The sequence below is a fragment of the Hemitrygon akajei genome, chromosome 8 (genome assembly GCF_048418815.1).
Source record: "Hemitrygon akajei chromosome 8, sHemAka1.3, whole genome shotgun sequence".
Taxonomy (NCBI): domain Eukaryota; kingdom Metazoa; phylum Chordata; class Chondrichthyes; order Myliobatiformes; family Dasyatidae; genus Hemitrygon; species Hemitrygon akajei.
This window is the reverse complement of record NC_133131.1, coordinates 153,205,287-153,228,318: the sequence shown is the minus strand read 5'-3', so window position 1 is coordinate 153,228,318 and position 23,032 is coordinate 153,205,287. Positions and strand designations below refer to the sequence as shown.

At 38.7% G+C, this 23,032-nt stretch overlaps 1 protein-coding gene across 3 annotated transcripts in view; it reads left to right on the top strand.

Annotated features, from left to right (window-relative positions):
- Positions 1–23,032, top strand: part of dync2i1 (dynein 2 intermediate chain 1) — a 98,413-nt gene that overhangs the window by 42,475 nt on the left and 32,906 nt on the right. For 2 of the 3 annotated variants that reach the window (XM_073054865.1, XM_073054863.1), the window contains exons 7-19: positions 1,774–1,819; positions 4,311–4,382; positions 8,134–8,208; positions 10,303–10,510; positions 11,093–11,195; positions 12,792–12,921; positions 13,286–13,397; positions 14,673–14,687; positions 14,824–14,915; positions 16,541–16,670; positions 17,154–17,326; positions 18,513–18,675; positions 22,623–22,733. In XM_073054865.1, the coding sequence (XP_072910966.1) occupies positions 1,774–1,819; positions 4,311–4,382; positions 8,134–8,208; positions 10,303–10,510; positions 11,093–11,195; positions 12,792–12,921; positions 13,286–13,397; positions 14,673–14,687; positions 14,824–14,915; positions 16,541–16,670; positions 17,154–17,326; positions 18,513–18,675; positions 22,623–22,733 (1,430 nt within the window). The remainder of the gene's footprint in view (positions 1–1,773; positions 1,820–4,310; positions 4,383–8,133; positions 8,209–10,302; positions 10,511–11,092; positions 11,196–12,791; positions 12,922–13,285; positions 13,398–14,672; positions 14,688–14,823; positions 14,916–16,540; positions 16,671–17,153; positions 17,327–18,512; positions 18,676–22,622; positions 22,734–23,032) is intronic. The other variant, XM_073054864.1, reaches the window with a different exon arrangement.

The following is a 23,032-nucleotide window of genomic DNA, read 5'->3' as shown; positions in this document are numbered from 1 at the left end:
CCTAGCACCGCAACAGGTCCACAAAAGATGCCATTTCATTGGCTCTTCACTCAACCCTGGAACATCAGGACAGCAAAGGTGCATACATCAGGATGCTCTTTATTGACTACAGATTGGTATTGAATACCATCACCTCTTCAAAACTAATCAATAAGCTTCAAGACCTTGGCATCAATATGTCCTTGTGTAATTGGATCCTTGATTTCCTCACTTGCAGATCCCAGTCAGATCGGATTGGGAATAGGATCTCATCCACAATCTTCATCAGCGTATGTGCACCACTAGGCTGTATACTGAGCTCCTACTCTACATGCTTTTTATTTATGTTTGTGAGGGTAAGCACAGCACCAAAGCTATATTTAAGTTTGCTAATGACACCACTGTCATTGGCTGAATCAAAGGTTGTGTTGAATCAGCTCATAGGAGGGAGATTGAAAACCTGGCTGAGTAGTGTCATAACAACAACCTCTCATTCAATGTCAGCAAGACCAAGGAGCTGATTATTGCCTTCAGGAGGAGGAAACCGGAGGACCATGAGCCAGTCCTCATCAGGGGATGAGAGTTCGAGCAACTTTAAATTTCTCAGTGTTATTATTTCAGAGGACCTGTCTTGGGCCCAGCACACAAGTGCAATTATGCAAAATGCTTGGCAGTACCTCTACCTCCTTAGAAGTTTCCAAAGATTCAGTATGACATCTAAAACTTAGACAAATGTCTATAGATGTGTGGTGGAGAGTACATTGACTGGCTGCATCACAGCCTGCTACAGAACTACCAATGCCCTTGTATAGAAGATCGTACAAAAAGTAGTGGATATGGCTCAATCCACCATGGGTAAAGCCACCTCTTCCCCCACCCCCCCATTGAGTGTTGACACAGGAAAGCAGCATCCATCATCAAGGACCCCCACTATCAGGCCATGCTCTGCTCTCGCTGCTGCCATCAGGACTAAGGTACATGATCCTCAGGATCCACGCCACCAGGTTCGGGAATAGTTATTGCCCCTCAACCATCACACTGTTGAACCAGTGGAGGTAACTCATCTTCACTCACCCCATCACAGAACTATTCCACAACCTTTGGACTAATTTTCAAGGACTCTTCATCTTATGTGCTCAATACTGATTGCTTAATTATTTATTATTGTTATTTTGTTTACTTTTTTAGTTCTACAGTTTGTTCTGTTTTTCATACTGGTTGTTTGCCCTTTGGGTGCAATCAATCATCGACTGTATTATGTTTCTTGGATGCTTGCAGGAAACAAATCTCAGGGTTGTAGATGGTGACATATCTGTACTTTGTACTTTGAACATTGTTGTTCAAAGTAGGGCATTAATTGGGGGTTGAAATCTGCCATGGTGGTTAGATTGGTAGGCAATTGTAAATTGTGACTAGTATAAGGGAGTAGTAGAAGAACCATGGGGTGTTAAGGGGCAAGTATTAGAAAATTGCTTCAGAGTGAAGTATTTCAGAAAATATGATTCATGGAATTGCTGTGGGAGTTAATTTTGATTTAATGTGTCAAATATCAGAAGAAAATATGAGAAATTTATTTCCTGAATATGGTAAAGAACGATGTCTGTGAAGAAGTTATAATTTCAGTCAATTCATTTCCAGTACCTGTCTTTAATTATTAAGAACATGGTGCTGTGTTAAATTGTAAAAATGAAGTCTATAATTATAATTATTTTTTAAAAAAGATTTTGATTGTGATATTTCTTCATTAATGTTTGTAATTCTAAATTTACATTTGAACTATGTATTCTTTTTCAGGATTACAGGGGATCAAGAAAAACTTGCAGTAACTCACGCAGAAGAGGTAACTTTCCATGATATGTTAATTTTCTAAATGTTTATTGGTTATGAAGTGTTTGAGCTTACTTATAAGGTTATTGCCATTTCTAATACATATACCTGTATATTATTTTGATTCTTCACATGAAGAATCAGCTAGTTAAACTCTTCAATATAGTAAAATGTTTTAACCTTTCTACCAAAACTGGTAATTAAAAACCACAGCTTTATCAAACCTGCCCCTTATGTCAACTTTTATATTTATCTGCATCCACCAACATCTACTGCTCTACCACCCATCTTGCCTCTACAACTAGTATTCTTTAGCAAGATTACCCATCTGACTAAGCCATGAACATAACTCACTACTACATTTGGACATTAAGGAAATTTTCTCTCTCTTTCTCACTATTCAGACATGCACTGGATGCCACTGTACATGACTGAGAACTGCATTATTGCATACAATGCACAGAGGACTCAGAAAGAAAATCATAAAATCTTTATTTTGCATTAAATTTGACTATTATAACACTGAAAAATTTGTCGCTTCATAATCCAATGCATATAATGAACATGTAAACTCAGTGAGTCATTTTTGTGGGCATTCTATGTTGGTGCCAGAAGCATAGCAATGCTTGCAGGCTTTCCCCAGCACATCTCGGACTGTGTTCTTCGTTGACAAGCAACGCATTTCATTTTATGTTTTGATGTACATGTGACAAATAAAGTTAATCTTCTCTGATCTCTTATCTAACTGAGCCTTGGTTTAGCAAACACAACCGGTCTGAGAACGCAGCAGGCCTGGCAGCATCTATAGGAAGAAGCACAGTCGACGTTTTGGGCCGAGACTGAAAGAAAAGATAGTAAGAGATTTGAAAGTAGGAGGGGGAGGGGGAAATCTGAAATGATAGGAGAAGACAGGAGGGGGTGGGGTGAAGCTAAGAGCTGGAAAGGTGAATGGCAAAAGGGATACAGAGCTGGAGAAGGGAAAGGATCATGGGACAGGAGGCCTAGAGAGAAAGAAAGGGGGAGGGGAGCACTAGAGGGAGATGGAGAACAGGCAAAGACTGATGGGCAGAGAGAGAAAGAAAAAGGAGGGGGGGAAATAAATAAATCAGGGATGGGATAAGAATTGGAGGAGGGGCATTAACAGAAGTTAAAGAAATCAATGTTCATGCCATCAGGTTGGAGGCTACCCAGACAGAATATAAGATGATGTTCCTCCAACCTCAGTGTGGCTTCATGTTGACAGTAGAGGAGGCCATGGATGGACATATCAGAATGGGAATGGGATGTGGAATTAAAATGTGTGGCCTCTGGGAGATCCTGCTTTTTCTGGCAGACAGAGCGTAGGTGTTCAGCGAAATGGTCTCCCAGTCTGCGTCGGGTCTCACCAATATATAAAAGGCCGCACCGGGAGCACCGGACGCAGTATACCACACCAGCCAACTCACAGGTGAAGTGTCGCCTCACTCGGAAGGACTGTCCGGGACCCTGAATGTTGATGAGGGAGGAAGTGTAAGGGCAGGTGTAGCACTTGTTCCGCTTACAAGGATAAGTGCCAGGAGGGAGATCGGTGGGAAGGGATGGCGGGGGACGAATGGACAAGGGAGTCGCATAGGGAGCGATCCCTGCGGAAAGCAGAAAGAGGCGGGGAGGGAAAGATGTGCTTGGTAGTGGGATCCAGTTGGAAGTGACGGAAGTTACGGAGAATTATATGTTGGGCCCGGAGGCTGGTGGGGTGGTAGGTGAAATTAAATCTAATCAATGGTCTAGGGTTTGGCCCAAGCATAATTGCCAATAAGATTAAGGGAATGTGCTTGGCCCAGACTTACTAGTGAAGATCCATTTCATCAATTCTCAGCAGTACCTCATTGCTGGAATCATCATACAGTCCATCAATGGAGCTCTAATATTCCACAATACTTATCCTTGAAAATCAACTCTGGGATCATACATGAGGTTAGATCTCTGTGCCCATTACCTTCGGTAGGGATTTTAAGAATGGGAGGAAATAAAAGTAAGTTGCTTTTACATTTATGGTTAATTTATTGTAGTTTATTATTTAGAAGTGTTTTTCATTGTTTTCATTTTATCATTTACACTTCTAAAATTGTTAGCTTTCTTTTTCCACTTTTAACAGTTTTTAAATGTATCTGAATATCAGAGACACTGAGACACATTTGGTAGTTGCCACATCTAGGGCAGGGTTATGCCAGCTAAGAAAGATTTGCTGAGGAGCTTCAGGAGTGGGTCATTCCTTGAGAGTCGTTATCACAGCATTATGTTGTTTGAAACCCCAATACCTCTTGGGTTCCTACAGCCAGGAGGCTTCAGGCCAGTAAGAGGTAAGTTAGGTCAAGGGGCATATTCTGAGTGGTAGGCTATTCTCTCAAATTTATACCAGCTTTCTTTTAAATGTTTTTATCGAAGTTTGTCTGCAGTACTATCACATTTTCCTCTTTAATGTTTGATGATAATGCTTCTTATCTGTCTGCTCAACACCATCTCAGACACAATCTCAGGGTACAGGTAGACTTCAATCAACATGGCGGTCCAGTCAGGTCACATTAAGCGATGATGATGTAAGAATTTGATCCTTGGTAAAGTAGTTGATTTAAGTTAATGTTTAGATTTTTTATTAGAATGCTTACATGATAAATAGAAGCAAATAGCCTCTTGAGTCTGCTTTGCCATTCTATGTCATGGCTAACCTTTGACCTTAATTACAGTACCTCATTTGTTTTCCATTCCCCTTGATTCCCCTGGTCCTTCTGGATGTCAGCTTTGAAATTACTTGAAATGTTGAACTTCTGTAACCCACTGGCATAGAGAAAACGAGATACTAAGCAGTAGACTGTTGAAAGCAAAAAGGATAATTTGTTTGTTTCAAAATGTACAAAAAGGTTTTATTAACTGAGTTGAATCCCAAGATTTAAAATGTTATTTCCCTTCCTTTCTTTCAGCAGCTTGTTAAACTAAATACATTTTCAAAATTCCATTTGAAATTCATTACATCATGAAAGTTGAATACAAATATCATCAATGTTATAAGAACAGAAATCAAGCAGGCAATCGATCCCTCTTTATTTGCTTAGCTTTGAATTTGTGGATGACCTTCTACCTCAGTGTCGCTTGTCATGACACCATAACCTCTGACTCCTTTAATATCTAAAAAAATTTGCATTTTTTATCTTGAGTAAATTGAGTGAGTGAACCTTCAAAGTCCTCTTGGGTAGAGGACTCCAAAGAGTCATGACATTCTGGGTGAATAAATTTCTTTCATCTTTGTCCTGGAAGGCTGACACCATTTTTTGATGCTCTGATTTAGATACAAAACCCAGGGAAACAACAACCCTACATCAGTGAAATTATTTCTTGTTCTTATACGTTCAAGAGAATATAGTTTCAGGCTGTTTAGTTTCTCCTCATAAAATATGTCTTCCATCCCATGAAACAACCTGGCGAACCCTGCTGAACTCCTTTTCAGAGTTATACAGCATGGAAACAGGGCCTTCAATCCATTTATGCTGACCAACATTCCCTGTCTAAAATAGTCCCATTAGTCAGTTTTTGGCCCTTAACCTTATAAACCTGTCCAATCCATGTACCTGCCCAACTATCTTTTAAAAATTATTTTAGTTGCCTCAACCATTTCCTCTGGCAGCTCATTCCATATATTTACTACCCTCTGGTTGTTCCTCAAAATTTTGCATAGTTTTGTGCATGTTCTACTGCAAATATATCCTTTCTTAGGTGGAAAAATCAGATGTACACAATATTTTCTCTTGGGTATCCCTCTGTGCCTAATATTATTGGAACAAGACAACTCCACTCTTTTTATGTGAGTTATCTTGTAATAAAGGACATTGTTCTGTTTGCCTTCCCAATTTCATGCTGAGCCTCCATGTTAATTATCAGGGCTATTTGTACAAGGCAATCCCTCAGACCACTACCACCCTTCAATTACTCACCTGCTGAAGTGGAAGACTTCACATTCTTCCAGATTATATTTCATTTGGCAGACGCTGGTCGATCCACTTGCTCTTTATGTATTCCTTAGAAACCTCCATGCATTTTTCTCACATAGCTAGCTACCTTTATGTCAGCTGTAAGTTTACATCACTACTCTTGATCTCCTGCTCCAAATCATTGATGGAAAAGGTAAAGGGCTAAAGAAGAAAAAATCTAGTAGGAGAGGACAGTAGACCATGAAGAAAGAGAAGGAGGAGATTCGGAGGGACATGATGGGCAGGTGAGAAGAGAAATGGTAACAGCATGACTAAAATAGGGGATAGAAAAAAAGAGAAGGTGTGGGAAGAAGCTACTGCAAATTGGAGAAATCCGTGTCAACTCATCAGCTTGGAGGATGCCCAGGCAAAATATGCTGCTGTGTTTGGCCTCATCATAGCAGTAGAGGTGGCCATGGACAGATGTGTCAAAATGGGATTGGTAAGCCAAACTGAAATAGATAGCCACAGAAGATCCTGCCTTTTGCAGCAGGCAGAGTGAAGGTACTCAACAAAGTTGTTCCCCCATATGGGTCGGGACCCACTAAAGCAATGGGTACAACAGATGACATATAAGGACATGCGGGTAAAGTGCCATTTCACCAAGAGGAACTGTTTTGGGTCCCCTTTGGTGGTGAGGGGGCAGGTGTAGCACCTATCATGGTAGGAGGGATAAACACCAGGGAGAGAGATCAGTGGGGAGGAACAAGTGGACAAAGATTCGCATAGAAAGCATTCTCAATAGAAAGCACAGTGAGGAGGGTGTTGTGCTTAGTGATACGACCCTTTTGGACATGATGGAAGTTATGGAGAAAGATGTGTTGGACATGGAGGTTTGAGGGTTGCAGACATCCCACCCTGCAAAAACTCATTTCAGGGAGATACCACCACCTCCGCCCCCCGGAACCCTGTATCCCCCCCCCCCCCCCCCCCAGGTTGTATGTATACAGGACATTTGATTATGAAACAACGCAACAATTTATTTGATCACATATTGAAACTATTTATACACACACACACACACATTTCTTGTTGAGTATTTTGTTGGCATTCTCAATGCTAATAGCTAAATGCTAATGCAAATAGCTTTTCTATTTCTTTTGCAACCTTTCCTTGTACTGTGATGTGGCTTGCTTGGCACATTTGAGCATTTTGCTGGAAGTCTCAACCTCATAGCAGACTGTGTCAATGAATTTGTTAATTTTGCAAGACATCAGATTCACAAGTGTTTTGTGAGACAGCTGACTTCTGAATTCTGTCTTAATATACTTATATTATCATGGAGTCTTTTTTTATTCTGTTACAGCTTTAAGCAAGTCTACAGGGAGTTTGGCCTCATCACATAGGACATCAATAGAGTAGCTCCTTAGCAGCTGGCCAGCTAGTTTAAATAACATTAGCTATGCTAATAAACAAATGGCACCTGTTAAACTCACCTCAACATGTCTTTTACAGTCATTTAACCCACCATGGGCAATAGAAAAGTCACAGTTGCAAACAGTGTAGCGAGCAACACTGTTAATATTTTAGGCCCCTATTAGGCAGGGGTACACTTTAGTATAGTCTGGGGTGAGGTACATTTTATATATTTTTTTGAAACACTCTTCCATGGCGCTGCAGGACACTAAACGGAACTGATGGACAATGAAAGAGAGAGAGAGGTCAACTGTAAAGCCCGTCCACAGAGAAAACTGATAGGTCTACTCAGCACAAAGAGAGACCAATCAGGATGCTCCCCCTCCCCCTCCCCCTCTCCCCCGCTCGCTGTCCCCCCCCCCCCCCCCTTTGCTTGCTCACTCTCCAAAAAATCGATTTCCAGGATATTGTATATAATTTGCGGGCGTTAAGGGGTCACTGTTAATATGCAGAAGACTCTCGGAACTTCTGGGAGAGGTGGGATGTCTGGGGTTGGTAGGTAAGGACAAGGAAATCCCTATCCCTGTTAAGAAGTGGAGTGAGGGCAGATGTGTGGTAATGGAGGAAATCCTTTTGAGGGCAGCATCAATGATGGTGGAAGGGAAATCCCATTGTTTCAAGGAAGACATCTCTTTTAAAGAGGTAATCAGGGTATTTTTCCCATGGTAGAAATATTGACAAGGTAATAGCATTTAGTTTAAAGCTTTACCTACAGACTCAGTTATTTGATTCACTCTTCCTTGTCCTTGGCAGAATTAAGTGAATCAAGTATCAAAGAAGCAGATTTATCTTTCGCCTCTATTGGTGGCAATGCCTATGAATTAATCTGTAACTGCTTTGCTTAATGCTTGAAATGCAAAAGTAGTTTTCTTTTGGAGTTGTATGTTAAGTGACTTTGCATTTCTTACAGTTGGTTGAAGGAGAGGAAATTGTAGCAGAAAGCAGAACCACTTTTGAATCATCAAACTATGAAGATGACTTTGAGGTATCATTCTTTAGCCAATAACGTTACAATATAAAGATAATATGCATGACTGATTTGAAATGCACAGCAAGAAATTCTATTGTACATGTGTTTATTTTAGTAGCTAGAGTAGCAATTTGTTTAAATAGTATCACATTTAGCCAAGTCATGCGCAATAAATATTCCTTTTAATTTATTTTAAAGAAAGCAATCACATCTGAATTATTCTAGTCAGTTAGTCAAAACAGGTTTTCACAGGAAGTATGCGTTGATGCAACCACTACTGGACAGTTTAGATAAATTTTGTGATCTGCAGGGTTTTGGCATTTAGGAGTGGAGTACCTTAATTCACAAGATTCACTCATGTGCCAATATAGGAAAGGAATGTCTATTTTAGTGTAACTGTAATTTGTGGAAACTGAAATGTGGGCTGTTTAACCATAAAGTCCAAAACTTCATGTTAATTAATTCTGAAATTTTTTGTGGTTTTGTAAGACACTGAACTATTTGATAGAGGATGACAACAGTGCTGAGAACAGGTGAAAGAAGAAGGCCAAAGCTTATTTAAAACTTTATGTGTGTACCTATCTCTATGCTGCTCACAGATGAGAAATGGAAATAAGATTGGAATAGGGAACATTAAACTGAAATTAAATTTATTCCAATGTATTATTCTTCTATTAGCATTTATGTAACTGCAAACAACCAATAGGGGCATAGGTATATCATTTCTACATTAATGTAAAAAAAAATGCAGAACATAATAGTTGTAATGTCAAGAAAGTGTGACTTTGTTACAGTTGATGAAGTTTGTTCATTTATTATTAATTTTGAGTTACTTTTACTGCGTACTCTTGGACTTATTAACTTTTTTTTTGCTCTTCTAACACTGCATGCCAGTTTCATTTTCTCATGTCATTTCACTTGCTTTTTGCTGATCAACTCTGATGTACAGGAAAAGGTAATGTAAAGCAGGCTTTCTGAATTGTATGTACCAATATGCTGCATTGTAAATGGTTGGTAATTGAACACAGTGGGCTTATCAGTGCTCACACTAGCCTTGAGCTGTTTTTACAAATCCTCTGGCAGGGGATAAAGAATAGAAATGTTAGGTGAGCTGTTTTTACATATCCTCTATCCACTAACTGGTGGAAAGTGCTGCATGGTATGATTAAGGTTAAAAAGGGAAGAAGTAAATTGGTAGAAGCATTCCTGCATCGTCCCTGTAAAAACATGAATACAAGTAATGAGATTTTAATCAAAACTTGGGGTGCAGAGACTAGATGTGTGTTTGTGTGTGGATGGTTCAATTTCTATTCTTAGTTAGTTAGCAGTCCAAGTGCTGCAGTGATCTTTATAGACAATTACTGCTTTACTGTTGAAGGAGGTTTAAAAAGTTTAATTTAAAATAATAATATTAAATTAGAGGAAATGTCATATTAAGTATTTATCTCTTAACTCTGTTCATATGATGAATTGAGACCTTATGTGTGGCTGTTGTTAAATTCATCAGTTTGCTTTTTAATTCTCAGGACCATTTTTAAGCACCTTATTACCCATCCAATGATTCTTGAGAATATTGTAGTGTGTCTTCTAATTGTTCATTTTTTTCCCAGAAAATGTTTAATTTCCTGCAATTATTTTTCCCATTATGAAGGACTTAAGGGGCATTAAGGCAGGTAGATAAACAGGCAGGAAATAGATATAAACTGTGTGCAGACAGATGAGATTACATACCTTGTGGGCTAAAGGGCCTGTTCCTCTACTGTAGTGTTCTGTGTTCCTATTGCATTCATTTAATAACACAGGGCAATAAGCTCTTAAATAAGGAAACAAAATAAAATGCTCTTGATTTTTCTTTATTTAAAAAAGAAACTTTAAGCTCAAGTATTTTGTAACAGCAATTGATTGTACATTTAAATCTTTCAGCATTTACTAAGTTGTACATGCCTATCTTTATACAGAGTGAATTTCTGATCTTCTCAATGTGTTGTATTAAAGCAAGACAAGTAATTGGAAGTTGTACAATAGGGAAAATTAAATGAATGTTCCAAATGAAGAGTACTTTGAAGCTTCATTATAAAGTACAAAGCTTTTATGCTCCTCCACCTTAAGGACTATGAAGATGACTTTGAGGAAGGGGAATGTGAGGAGGAGGATGAAGAGGAAGGTGAGGAACAAGGACAGGAAAAGGAGGTAATTCCAGCACAACAGCGAGCTGAAATTGAAGCAATTCAAAAAGCAATTACTGCAGAAAATGAAAAGATCAGTTCAACATTGATTAGAAGCAATCAAAAGACATATGAGGAAGAACCAAAAAAAGGTATTACCAATAGCTAAATAAATTACTGTACTCTAAGAATGGATTTATTTGTTAAAGGAGTTGTGTATAGAATTAAACTTTGTACAATCATCAGTGTGCATTCCCACATCTGATAAGGAAAGGTCAGTGATGAAACTTGAAAATGATTATGTGCCCAGGAATTCTGTAGGGTAGGGATGATTGATCTCCAACAATTGCAACCATCTTACTTTGTACTTGATGCACATTGACTTTAGTTTAACCATGGCCCCTTGATAGCACTCTTTGGCAAATGTTGCTGTGATATTCATGTCAATCACTCACCCTGTCTCTGGAATTCAGACTCTGCCGATGCTTGGACCAAAGATATAGTAATTCTGGATCTGAGTATTCTTGGCCAAAGCTAGCCTGATATTGGCATACAGGTTACTGATGAAGTAATTAATAGCATAATCTCCTTGCTAATGATTGATAAAGAGAGTGATTCAAATTTTCCTGTATTTTATGGAAAGAACATTCTTGACAAATTTACACATGATTTTGTCAAATACTTTTCGCTTTTACAATGCTGATTATTTTGTTTAATGTCAATTGTTGATTTAGGTTTTGAAGAACCAAAGTCTAGAGTGCCTGTTCGTGGAACATGCATTGATTTTGTGGCAGCAAAGCAGCGAGAGATCAGTTCTAAGGTGGCCAATAAGCAAAAGTGAGTAACTGAAAATATAACTTTATAGTTTACATTCAGAATAATACACTTTGTAGGAATAATTTCACTGATGGAATAATTATATACTAAATGATTAAGGAATAGGTATTTGGGAGTGCTGTCATGGAAGATTTGAAGTATTTGGACAGATTTTGCAAACTTTTAGAACATGTATGTCAAACTCAAGGCCCGCGGGCCAAATCCGGCCCGCGGTGGAATTATCTTTGGCCTGCGAGATAATATCTAATTACTATTAAAGCTGGCCCCAGTAATCGAAGCGCCTATGGCGTATGATATGGCTAATGCTGAGTTTATTCAGGTACCAGGTTTTCAGGGTTTTTAGTGTTTATTCGGCAGTCTTGCTCGGCAGTCTTCTTCATAAGAAACGGAATTTGTAAAGTGAAACACTTTGTAGTTATAGCAGAGACTGAGACACATGAGAGCAGGCTGAAAAAACGGAGGCAACGAAAGCTGCGTTCGCACGCGTCCGACTGATCCGGCCCGCATGAAGCTGCATTTTGCTCAATCCGGCCCGTGACCTAAAATGAGTTTGACACCCCTGTTTTAGAATGATTACAGAGAATATGGATGCATTGAAATTATTACAAATAGAATAGTTAAATGGCAGCAGATTAATGCATGTTGCAAAGATAATTATAATTCTTGAATATGAAAGTATTTTTTGGGCTTTATGCAAGTGATTAGTTGTGGTTTTGAGTAGTGTACTGCTCCTTGTAAAATCTCCAATTCTTTTCTTCTTGAGTTGTTCCTTAAATCTGTTCATAACTTCCACATCAGTGATTATCACTCATAATTTTACATGTCACCAAATGTTATTTTGATCTTAATGCTCCTTCCTCCTCTGGCCCTTCTTCAAACCCGACACAACTTTTACCTGCTTCCCTACCCAAGGCTTACAGTGACTTTTGGTTATATGGTCGGCTGGTGGTGCAGTGACATCAGCGCCGGACTCCGGAACGGAGGTTCCCGGGTTCGAATCCAATTGGTCCATTCCTGAGTACGCCTTCCATCCGTGCTGGGTTGAGTGTTGAGCTTACAACTCGACCTCGTAAGATAAAGAAAAATACTGCGAATTGTCTGTGTGAGGAGTGGCACGCCACACAGTCTTTCGTTCCGCACCTTGTAAGGCATGAAAATGCCCAACGCTGGCCTCTCAGGCCTGAGTCGACATCATCATCATCATCATTTGGTTATATATACGGATTATTATTAGAATGTTTGCTTCTTTGTTTTGCTTTTAATTTAATAAATTTCAACTTCAGTTGATGGAATGTGATGAGGAACTTTACTAATTGCTTAATGGAAGTCATTGTAATTGTCATAAATAGACAGTCATTTTTTGTCCGATTTTGTCATCATTTTGAAAAATTTAAACAGCCCCATAAGGTATGACCTACTCATCAAAAATTCACAAATAACTAATGGATATTTCTGCACTCTTCATCTCATCTGTTGCAGCTAAAAAATTAATAATGGCTCTTTCTGCATATCTTTTCATCATGAAATGTTTAGAATTAGGCCTGCTTTTCTCTTGTTAATGCAGTTATTAAAAGATCTGTTTGATGTGTTTTGCAGAAAGCGCAGTTCCGAGCTTCTCAGATTGATTGACTTGGATTTCTCGGTTCATTTTTCAATGTTTGATCTACCTCCATTGAATGAGTATGATGTATACATCAAAAGCTTTGGGCGCACTAACACTAAACAGGTCTGTGGATTAGCTTTGTGTATCATGTAATATGTTATTAAATAAGCTTCAAGACTGAGCAGGAAAGCCCATTATTTCAGTGGATGTTGATGCAGGATCAAGACTTGAAACATCATACATCCTCTTACCGCCACAGGTGCTGCTTGACCTGCTGAGTTCCTCTTGCAGTTTGTTTATTGTCTTAATTTAGGAAGAACTTATTTGTCTTATTAACCAAACCACTTATTCTTTGAGTATACAGTATAAACTCTACCAAATGTTGTCTGGAATTTTGGATACTTATTTAGGTGGGGTTCCTGTTTTTCATCCAAAAAAGCAGTATTGTATTTTTGTAGTTTTACTTGTGTTTTTTTTTAACTTATAGGCCTTTGTTCAGAGCAACGAGGATGATGTAGACCGAGATGTCCAAACAGACGAGATTGAAACAGTTGATAAATGGACGCAGCATCCTGGAGAGGGTGTCCTGGTGTGTGGAGGTCAGCAACTCTAAAATCTTGATGCTTTAAGTTATAAAACTCTAACTTTATAAAGGAACTTGCATCTGTGTGTTTAACCACATAAACCATGACACTGACTAGAGAACTTGATGTTCATATCTTGGCCTTGTTATATTATGTTTTTCATTTTTCTTGTATCTGCTCCTTATGAACATCCACTTTTCTGTGATTGGTCAGGAATGTGCATTTTATCCCATAAGCACTCTTACTTAGCATAAAAATATGCATTTGTTGTTTAGTTATTAACCAAGTGCTGTACTTGTCACTTATTAAGTTTATCAAATATCATGGGAATAGAGGAATAATTTGCAAAAGAGTTCCTGGGATCTAGGATTATCTGAATGATACCAAAGTCTACCTCAAATTACTTTTCCAGTACTGATGAAAGATCAGAAATCTGAAATGTTAACCCAAATGTTTTTAATAATTTGAGAAATGGAATTATTCATTTAAAGGTTAGTAGCATCTAACATTCAATGCTCTGAGATCCTAATGTTCAGTGATAATTGCATGTCTTGAGTTATGTCACAGAAGCAACCTTATTAAATCAGTGACTGAGATAGAAGTGCAATGATCCAACTGCATCATTTGCATTGAAAACCATCACAACCCAAAGGTGTGCTGGGGCAGCCCGCAAATGTCGCCATGCTTCCAGCATATGCTCACAACTTACAAACCCTGACTTTTTTGGAATGTGGGAGGAAACCGGAGCACCCGGAAAGAACCAATGCAGTCACGGGGAGGATGTACAAACTCCTTACAGACAGTAGCGGGAATTGTATGCCAATCTTGCGATCACTGGCAGAGTAAAGTGTTACACTAGCCACTAAGCTGCCCTTTGTATAATTAGTATATTAGCATATACTAACATAAAGTACAAAACTGAACATTCCTAGACCATTTCAATGGTTGAAGTTTTATATTTTGTGCGTTTTGTTTGTTTTTTGCCATTTGCACAATTTGTTCTTTTTTTGCGCATTGGATGTTTGATGTTTTCTTTGAACAGGTTCCATGGTGTTTCTTTGTTTTGTAGCTGTCTGTGGGAAGACAAATCTCTGGGTTGCATACTGCATACGTACTTTAATAACATTTAGTATATTTGGAATAAATTACCTTCCACTGAACATAAAGTATTTTAAGATGTCACAGTGTATATATTGAAGTACTCTTTTTTGCTGCTAACAACATTCAGTAAGAAAAGCAAAGACCTATATTTGATTTTAATTGTTTGCTACTTTCATGCTTCTTCTTCAGGACTTCATAAACCTGGTGGGTATATTCACTTTCTTTACTAGTTCATGTTCTACTCCATTGATTGCATTAAATTAAGTTAAATCAACCCAAATACAAACTGAAACTTTTTCAACTAAATCTTATATTAATGCAGTTTTCTTTCTTTGAACAGGGGCAAATGTTGGTGATGCCTTTTCCTCTGATTCATCAATTAAGAATATTGACTCTCGGAGACTGATCAATTTCCTAAGATCAGCTTGTCAGGTGTTGTATTTCACTTCACTAAAACTGTGCAAAATAAAGTTGTATTTATTTGCTGTGGAGGTTTTGCAAGATGCCCACCCATCTATTTCTTTTTAAGTCAAAGTTTATTGCTTGTGTTGTTACGTACTCGTGACATGTGACAGTGGTATTCTTGTCACATGACTGGGGTTGAAGCTATACTGGACTTGAGGTAATGGTCTTGTGATGGTGGAGTGACGTCATTTTCCCGCCAGTAGAGGTCATGTGACAGATTTTTTTTACAGGTTATAAAAGGAAGACCCCACCCTGTGAGGTGGGGCAGTCGTGGCTGGATTTGCCATGTTGACTTCATGCCACTGCGTGATTTAATGTGATGACGCAGTTTAGTTGAAAGATTAAGTTTTATCTAATGCCTAAAGTTTAAAAGGTCATTGCCAGCAGGTTTTTTACAATACTGCTAGTTTGAGAATCAGTGGAGAGTGAAGATCGGAGTTCGGGAGTTAAAGATCGAGGAGAATCGAATTTCGACGGTGAAACAGGTTCGACCTTGTTTGATCCTTATTCGGAAGGATTTCGTTGACTATTCTCATGTTAATCTCTGGGAAATACCAGAAAAGATTGAGAATAGTGTGGAAGAGAAGGTCAGTGCCTTTAAGCCGTTTTGTTTCATAAAATTCTTCGTGGGAAGAGTTCGACTTTGGAAACAGAAGAAAAACGACGTGGAGGAGAATTTAAATCACCTTAAAAAGTCTCTCCTTTTAAATGGACTGTGAGCATTTTGAACTTTTGGCAATACCGCTTTAAAGAACTGTTTTTGCAACATCGCTTTAAGAACTGTTTGAGCTGCATCGCTTTAAGAACTGTTAAGCTGCCGCACAGCAGCTGATTTCCGGTTACGTTAGTGTTTGTTTACTTTTGGGGGGGTTTGTTTTCAGTGTTTAATAAACGTGTTATTTGTTATAAAAACCCTTGCCTAACTCACATATATTTATTGTTGCCTGAATACGTAACAGTGTATATTTTAGTTAGCAATGGTTGATCAAAATTTGAAACGTAAGTCTTCAGTGTAACTTTCATGTAGTGCTTTACACACATATATGAAATAGTTTAAATGTGGCATTGTTTAGTCATGCTTGTGATTGCAAAATAAACCATTTTACAATCTTCCACTGAAATCCCAGATGATTGCAGACTTCTTAAACTAACAATAGTTTTTCATTTTTAAAATAACTTTTCCTGTGCAAGGCTTTGTCTCCTATCTACTGACCTTCTATCTATACTCGTTATGAGTTTAAATACCACTCATATTTTTGTAGTTCCCCCTCTGGGTCCGGGTAGAACAACCTTAGCTTCTCCATTAATTTCCCTTCTTTTGAAATAATTGTGTGAAGTTTTTATTGTACCCTTCCAAAGCCTTTATATCTCTCCTAAGTTGTGATGTCTGGAACTGGACGCTGTGCTCCAGTTGTGGCTGATTCAACGCTCTATAAAGATCTGTCATGAGTTCTTATGTGTAATGCTTGAACATAGGCCCAAGTACCACTGAAATAAATTCTGAGTTCAAATTATTACTCTATAGACCTACTAATGAAAAAGTTATCATTTTTATGTGACTGGGATGACTAATCACTCTAACACTATGGCAGGTAATTGCGGTGTTGTTTGAAGAAGATCAAGCAGAGGACCAAGCCAGCAGTAACATTCAATCAAAAGCAGCCAGTTTGTCAGTCAGTGACAGATGCTCTCAGCTGAATACAAACTTGCCTTTTTTACATGGTAATAAATAATTTGAATATGTTACAGTATAAATTGTATTAACATATTGACTTTGCTGCACACTTTGCTTATCAGTGCAACTTATTTTCCTTAGAAATTTTGCTTTGCAATCTTTTTCAGTACAATGCTTTGACTTTGAAATGCATGCATATATTATTCATTTGAATCTTGCTTTGGCGCTCATGCTCCAATACAAGTCCTTGCCGAGTTGTTGTTATTATTCAATTGCCAGTTTCACATTAGGCTTGTCTAGTAACACTGTCCATGTCACAAAGTCTTTCCAGTTTTATGCCTGGCAAGTGTTCAGTCCTCAAACAACAATATCGCATTTTACCTTGCATTGAATTATTAAAAATGATCTGTTGGGGCCAAGTCTCCTGAAAGAGCTACATCACTAAAATTTTATAGATTATGTATAGCCGTTCTACAAATATGGCAATATTATAGTTTCAGTGGTTAGCATATGTATTTGTGTTTTTGTAGGTCGAGAGGTGTTATCCTTACATTTCTCACGGGCCCAAAGGCAAACACTGCTTTCAGTTCACAGTCTTCCTAAAGAGTCTGGAATGGTTCAAGTCGCCAACTGTTGCATAATTTGTGTTTGGAATATTTGGGAACCATCATTTCCTCAGAAAGTCCTTATCTGTGAATCAGAGGTTTGTGAAAACTTAATTGCTTTTATTTGGATAATTTTTCTGTAACTGATTCATTGACATTTTACACAATTTATGAGGCCATAAATTTATGAGCCATAAATAGAAGCCCACATTCAGACCAGTATGAAGTTTTTCTGAGCTACGTGGATTCTCATTTCTTCAAGCAGTGAATTATCAGAGATGTTAAATATATAAAATATATTTTTCTCAGTTTATCTCTTTTTCTCTCTTCCTTAGTATATATTTTCCCTTCTCCATTTGACATTAAATTGAATTGTCATTAAATTCACCATTCCGAATTACCCACCATCCCATTATCTATTTTTCTATCAATCATTGTCCCAGATGCTCTATTATTCAAGCTTCTTTGTTATTTAGTTGTCCTTCCTGAAATTTATCAGACATGTTTGAGGTAGTGCATTCGGGCGAAATGTCTCAATTAACTGGGCATGAAAAACCCTTCTCCAGCAAATTCTGGCAAATAGTTGGAGACAAATAAATTCATTTTTATATCATATTATGTCTTATCCAGATAATCATTAAATTTTTTTTATCAGTATTTGATTTTAGCTTCTTATTTCTGAGTGCTTGGATTGCCAAGGTGTGAACAGCTATGCACCAAATGCTGTTAGTATATATGTGTAGTTGATTGGGTGGCATAGAAATGATGGGCTGAAGACCTGTTTCTGTGTTGTTTGATTCCATGATTCTGTAGTGAGTTCGTTTATTTAGTTGCAATGAAGTTTCAGCACAATATTTCCAAGTTAGAATATTGTGTAACTTGAAGGGGAAGTTAGTGAAGTCACAGTTATCATGGGCATAGAGTAATTTCACCATGTGGACTGCAGCAGCTGAGTAATACACTTCATCATCAACTTCAAAGGGTAATTAAGGATGGGCCAGCAATACTTACATCTACAAATGAATCCTTAAAAAAATGAAATCCTTACTTACTTTTAACAAGGCTTAAGTTGTTCACTTCCTGCTCAGTTTGAAAAATGAAATCCTTGAAAAAAATCAGCAAATGTTCCAGCATTGACAGATATTACATTCTGCAAGGTTATTCTGCTTGTCACTGTCCCAATTACAGTTTACTTACTCTCTGTTTTCTAATATTTTAAACCAAAGTGACCATACTGATAGCTGTTGAATAAAGGAAATGCTGACGTATACCATTCCACGACAGGTGCAATCTTGTTGCTTTGGCCCAGGTAATGTGTTATCTGTGTTTGCTGGAACAGCGGATGGTTCAGTAGTGGCTTGGGATCTTCGGGAATGTTCCAGTATCCATCACAATCTTCAGATTGGAGGACAGGAATGGACACTCAGATTGCCAACTTTCACCACTGGTAAGTCAAATATCCAACAGAGATTAAAATAGGGCTGATGGAAGGTAAAAAAAAATTGGTAGAGAAATAAGACAGGGGATATAGATTACATGAATGTTTCTTTGATAAGATTCCATATGAAAGACTGTTAGCTAAAATTAATGGTCACGGATCTGAAGTCAAATAATGATTATGAACTGGCAAGGAAATTGGTGTCATAGATATATATTCAAATTGGAAAGAACGAACCAGTGATTTCCTGAATGAGCTAAGATTTTGACTATTCTCCAGAAATATCAGCACAATTGGTGCTTAAGCAATTGGGAAAAAATTGGGGGAAAAAGGGTAGATGGGGCTATAAAATCACAAGGAAACAGTATGTTAAGTGAATGAACAAAGTTAATTAGGTGCTTAATGGTTGCCGCAGTCTGGGAGGTTGAAGGGTTTGTTTCTCATCAAGGCTTTATAGAAAAAGATGTGCAGGATTTTAATCAATATGTAGATCTTGCTAAAATATATTTTAAATGTACCAAATGTAATCAGAAAGATATGTACAATGTTGTTCACAGAATCAACATGAAAAAGAGATGTGATGGACACTCACCTATAGTATCAGTGCAAAGTGTTTTCAAGTTTGCAAAGTAAATCTGAAGTCTGGTGTAGCCTAGCTCAGAGTCAACTAGTAATCAAATATGGAAAAATACAGCACAGAAACCAGCCTTCTGGCCTGCAATATTTATAATCAGCATGATGTCAAATTAAACTGAATCTCTTCTGCCTGCACATGATCCATATCCCTCCATTTCTTGCAAATTCATATGTCTATCTAAAAACCTCTTAATCTGTTATATCTGTTTCCACCACTCACTATCCCTGACAATCTGTAGTATAGAATATAAATGCAACGCTGTATAAAGAAAAATCCAGAAATGCTTGTGCCAGTCTACAATTGATTTAAGGATAGTTATTAAAAATGCTGCTGCCATGCTTGTAACATGCTTGTAATTTTTGTGAGGACCTCTCAATATCTCACCATAAAATAAGTGAAAACTCACCTGAAACAGTGTAAATGGGTATTACAGCAAGGTTCCTTCCATGATCCTTTGTCCAAATTTATGGTGGAAGATCAGGAGAATGTTGCTGAAATACTGCAGAACTACTTGCTGTTGAATGATGTTCAAATCTGTCAGAAAAAATTAAGGTAGTATGACAGCTTAGTGAAACCTAAGCCTGAACTGTATTTCTGAGATACAAGTCTTGTGTGTATCTATTTCCAATCATTGTCATAGAATTAAACGAAGCATAAATAAATTTGGCAATATGTTAACAGTGAAAGTTGTAGAGATAACAATCACTCTCCATTATGATACTTGTTAAAGATGTCGGACTTAGATAGATAGATAGATACTTTATTCATCCCCATGGGGAAATTCAACTTTTTTTCCAATGTCCCATACACTTGTTGTAGCAAAACTAATAACATACGATACTTAACTCAGTAAAAAAAAAATGATATGCATCTAAATCACTATCACAAAAAGCATTAATAATAGCTTTTAAAAAGTTCTTAAGTCCTGGCGGTTGAATTGTAAAGCCTAATGGCATTGGGGAGTATTGACCTCTTCATCCTGTCTGAGGAGCATTGCATCGATAGTAACCTGTCGCTGAAACTGCTTCTCTGTCTCTGGATGGTGCTATGTAGAGGATGTTCAGAGATTTCCATAATTGACCGTAGCCTACTCAGCGCCCTTCGCTCAGCTACCGATGTTAAACTCTCCAGTACTTTGCCCACGACAGAGCCCGCCTTCCTTACCAGCTTATTAAGACGTGAGGCGTCCCTCTTCTTAATGCTTCCTCCCCAACACGCCACCACAAAGAAGAGGGCGCTCTCCACAACTGACCTATAGAACATCTTCAGCATCTCACTACAGACATTGAATGACGCCAACCTTCTAAGGAGGTACAGTCGACTCTGTGCCTTCCTGCACAAGGCATCTGTGTTGGCAGTCCAGTCTAGCTTCTCGTCTAACTGTACTCCCAGATACTTGTAGGTCTTAACCTGCTCCACACATTCTCCATTAATGATCACTGGCTCCATATGAGGCCTAGATCTCCTAAAGTCCACCACCATCTCCTTGGTCTTGGTGATATTGAGACGCAGGTAGTTTGAGTTGCACCATATCACAAAGTCCTGTATCAGTTTCCTATACTCCTCCTCCTGTCCATGTCCTTCTCATGAAGGTTAATTATTTTTGCTTTGTTCTCATAATGGGAAAGTTGGGAGGAGGCTCACGTGGAGTAGTGGTCGCCAACCTGTCGATCACGATCGATTAGTCGACCTTTGAGACTTTCCCAGTAGATCCCAAAAAGAAAAAAGAAAAATGAATGCACAAATCTGTTGGGAGATTGTTTCTGGGTTGCGGGGTTTTAGTTACGTTCTTTCTGCCCAGTGCGCATGGGTGTAGCTCCCCCGCCATGCACTACGGTGTACTTTAGTGTCCCCAACCACCGGGCCACGAGGAAATGATATGAGTCAGCTGCACCTTTCCTCATTCCCTGTCACGCCCACTGTTGAACTTGAATACACACGAGGTCATTACCCAAACGTATCAGGGATCACTGGTTGGCCTCGGGTAACTGGCCGCTCTGAGCGGCCAGCAAGAAGTGCCATTGCCACTGGCCTGGAGCGCGGACAGATGGGCGCCGCCTCTAAACCTGTTTAGCACACCAAATGTTTGTGGGGAACCCGGTGCTAAAACAGATGACCTAATTCGGGCTCAGGGTTCTGTAAGCAGTAGAGCAGCTACCTCGCTGCGATCTACTGAAACAAACTTTTGTCGGCCGATAGATCCTACAAGGGGGGCAGATGTGCGCCCTGTTGCACTCCTCACTCGGTCAATCGCTCTCTCCGGACTGTGACCGCCACGGCCCCGGCACCTGGCCAAGGCAGCTGGTGGCGGGCGGGCAGGAGGCTGGAGCTCGGGCCCGGAGGCTGTCTAATGAAGCAATGAAGCCCTCAAAACTGCTTTGGTACCTTGAGTCCAAGCACCCTACACTTAAAGACAAACCCGTTTGAGTTTTTTTCCAGCAGAAAAAACATGAGCAAGCGGGACAGCAGCTGAGAGCCACGTAAACTAAATTGCAGAATAGACTGGACATAAGGAACCTGCTTCGAGTATCACTGTATTCCAGTTGCGTTTAACACCCCCGTCGGCTGGTCCGTAAGAATATTGTCAATATTAAACCGGTCCGCAGTGCAAAATAAAGGGTGGTGACCCCCTGGTGTTCATATATTATTTTGACTTCCGGGTTGCGGGGTTTTACTGCCGGTCTTTTCTGCCCTGGTGCGCATGCGTGTAACTAATCGATTTGGAGTCGATCTTGCCTTTCACTAAGGCCGAGGTAGGGGACCTTGGGCTTAAAAAGGTTGTGTTAACAGTGAAAATTGTAGAGATAACAATCACTCTCCATTATGATACTTTTTAAAGATGTCAGACATCTGATGAAGGTTATTCATTTTTGCTTTGTTCTCATAATGGGAAAGTTGGGAGGAGGCTCACATAGAGGATGAACAGTGGTGTGAACCAGATCTCCTGCTTCTGTAGTATAGACTTAATGTAATGCATATTTCCTGATGATGAATGGATTTTAACAACAGCCAACATGCTGCCCCCTGCGTATTTCTCCTCCAGACACTAAAGTTTAAAAATAAGCAGATTAGTAGCTAAAGCCAAGATGAGAACAGAAATTAGGTTTTGCAAGTGTGTATTGCTGAGTTCATATTCAGAGATATAACAGGGAAAAAGTTCATATGGCATGCAGCTTTGATAAAACCTGGCCCATATGACATAATAATGTGCAATCAGCCAAAACATTAAAATGGTACAGGTGATGTTATGTCATTATGTCATGAAGGAACTGTGGGAAAAAAAATCTTAGACTGTTATTTAAGTGAACTTTCCTTTCAGATGGAATTCTGACAGCTACAAATCACGCATGTGCAGTTAAGGCTATTGATCCAGTATCATCGGCTTTCTATGATGATTATGTTGGGCTTTCACTTTTGACATCCCAGCAAGGTAGGCTTTCACTTAGCAATGTAATCTTATCATTTTTTTGGTGTTGGGTGTTTTCTAATGTCTTGCCTGACAGTTATAATTTATTTATACAGAGTATAATATAATATGTTTGAATATTTTAAAAATATTTCTAAGAATTCAAATCGTTATCTGTTAATGGTACTTTATGATCTTCCCCAGTCTTTGCCATATGAACATCATGTCAGACTTATACTGGCTATTTAATAATGGCCATCACCACTTGCAATGATGTAATTAGATTACTCCATTCTAAACATTTAATATAGTGCCAGCTAAAA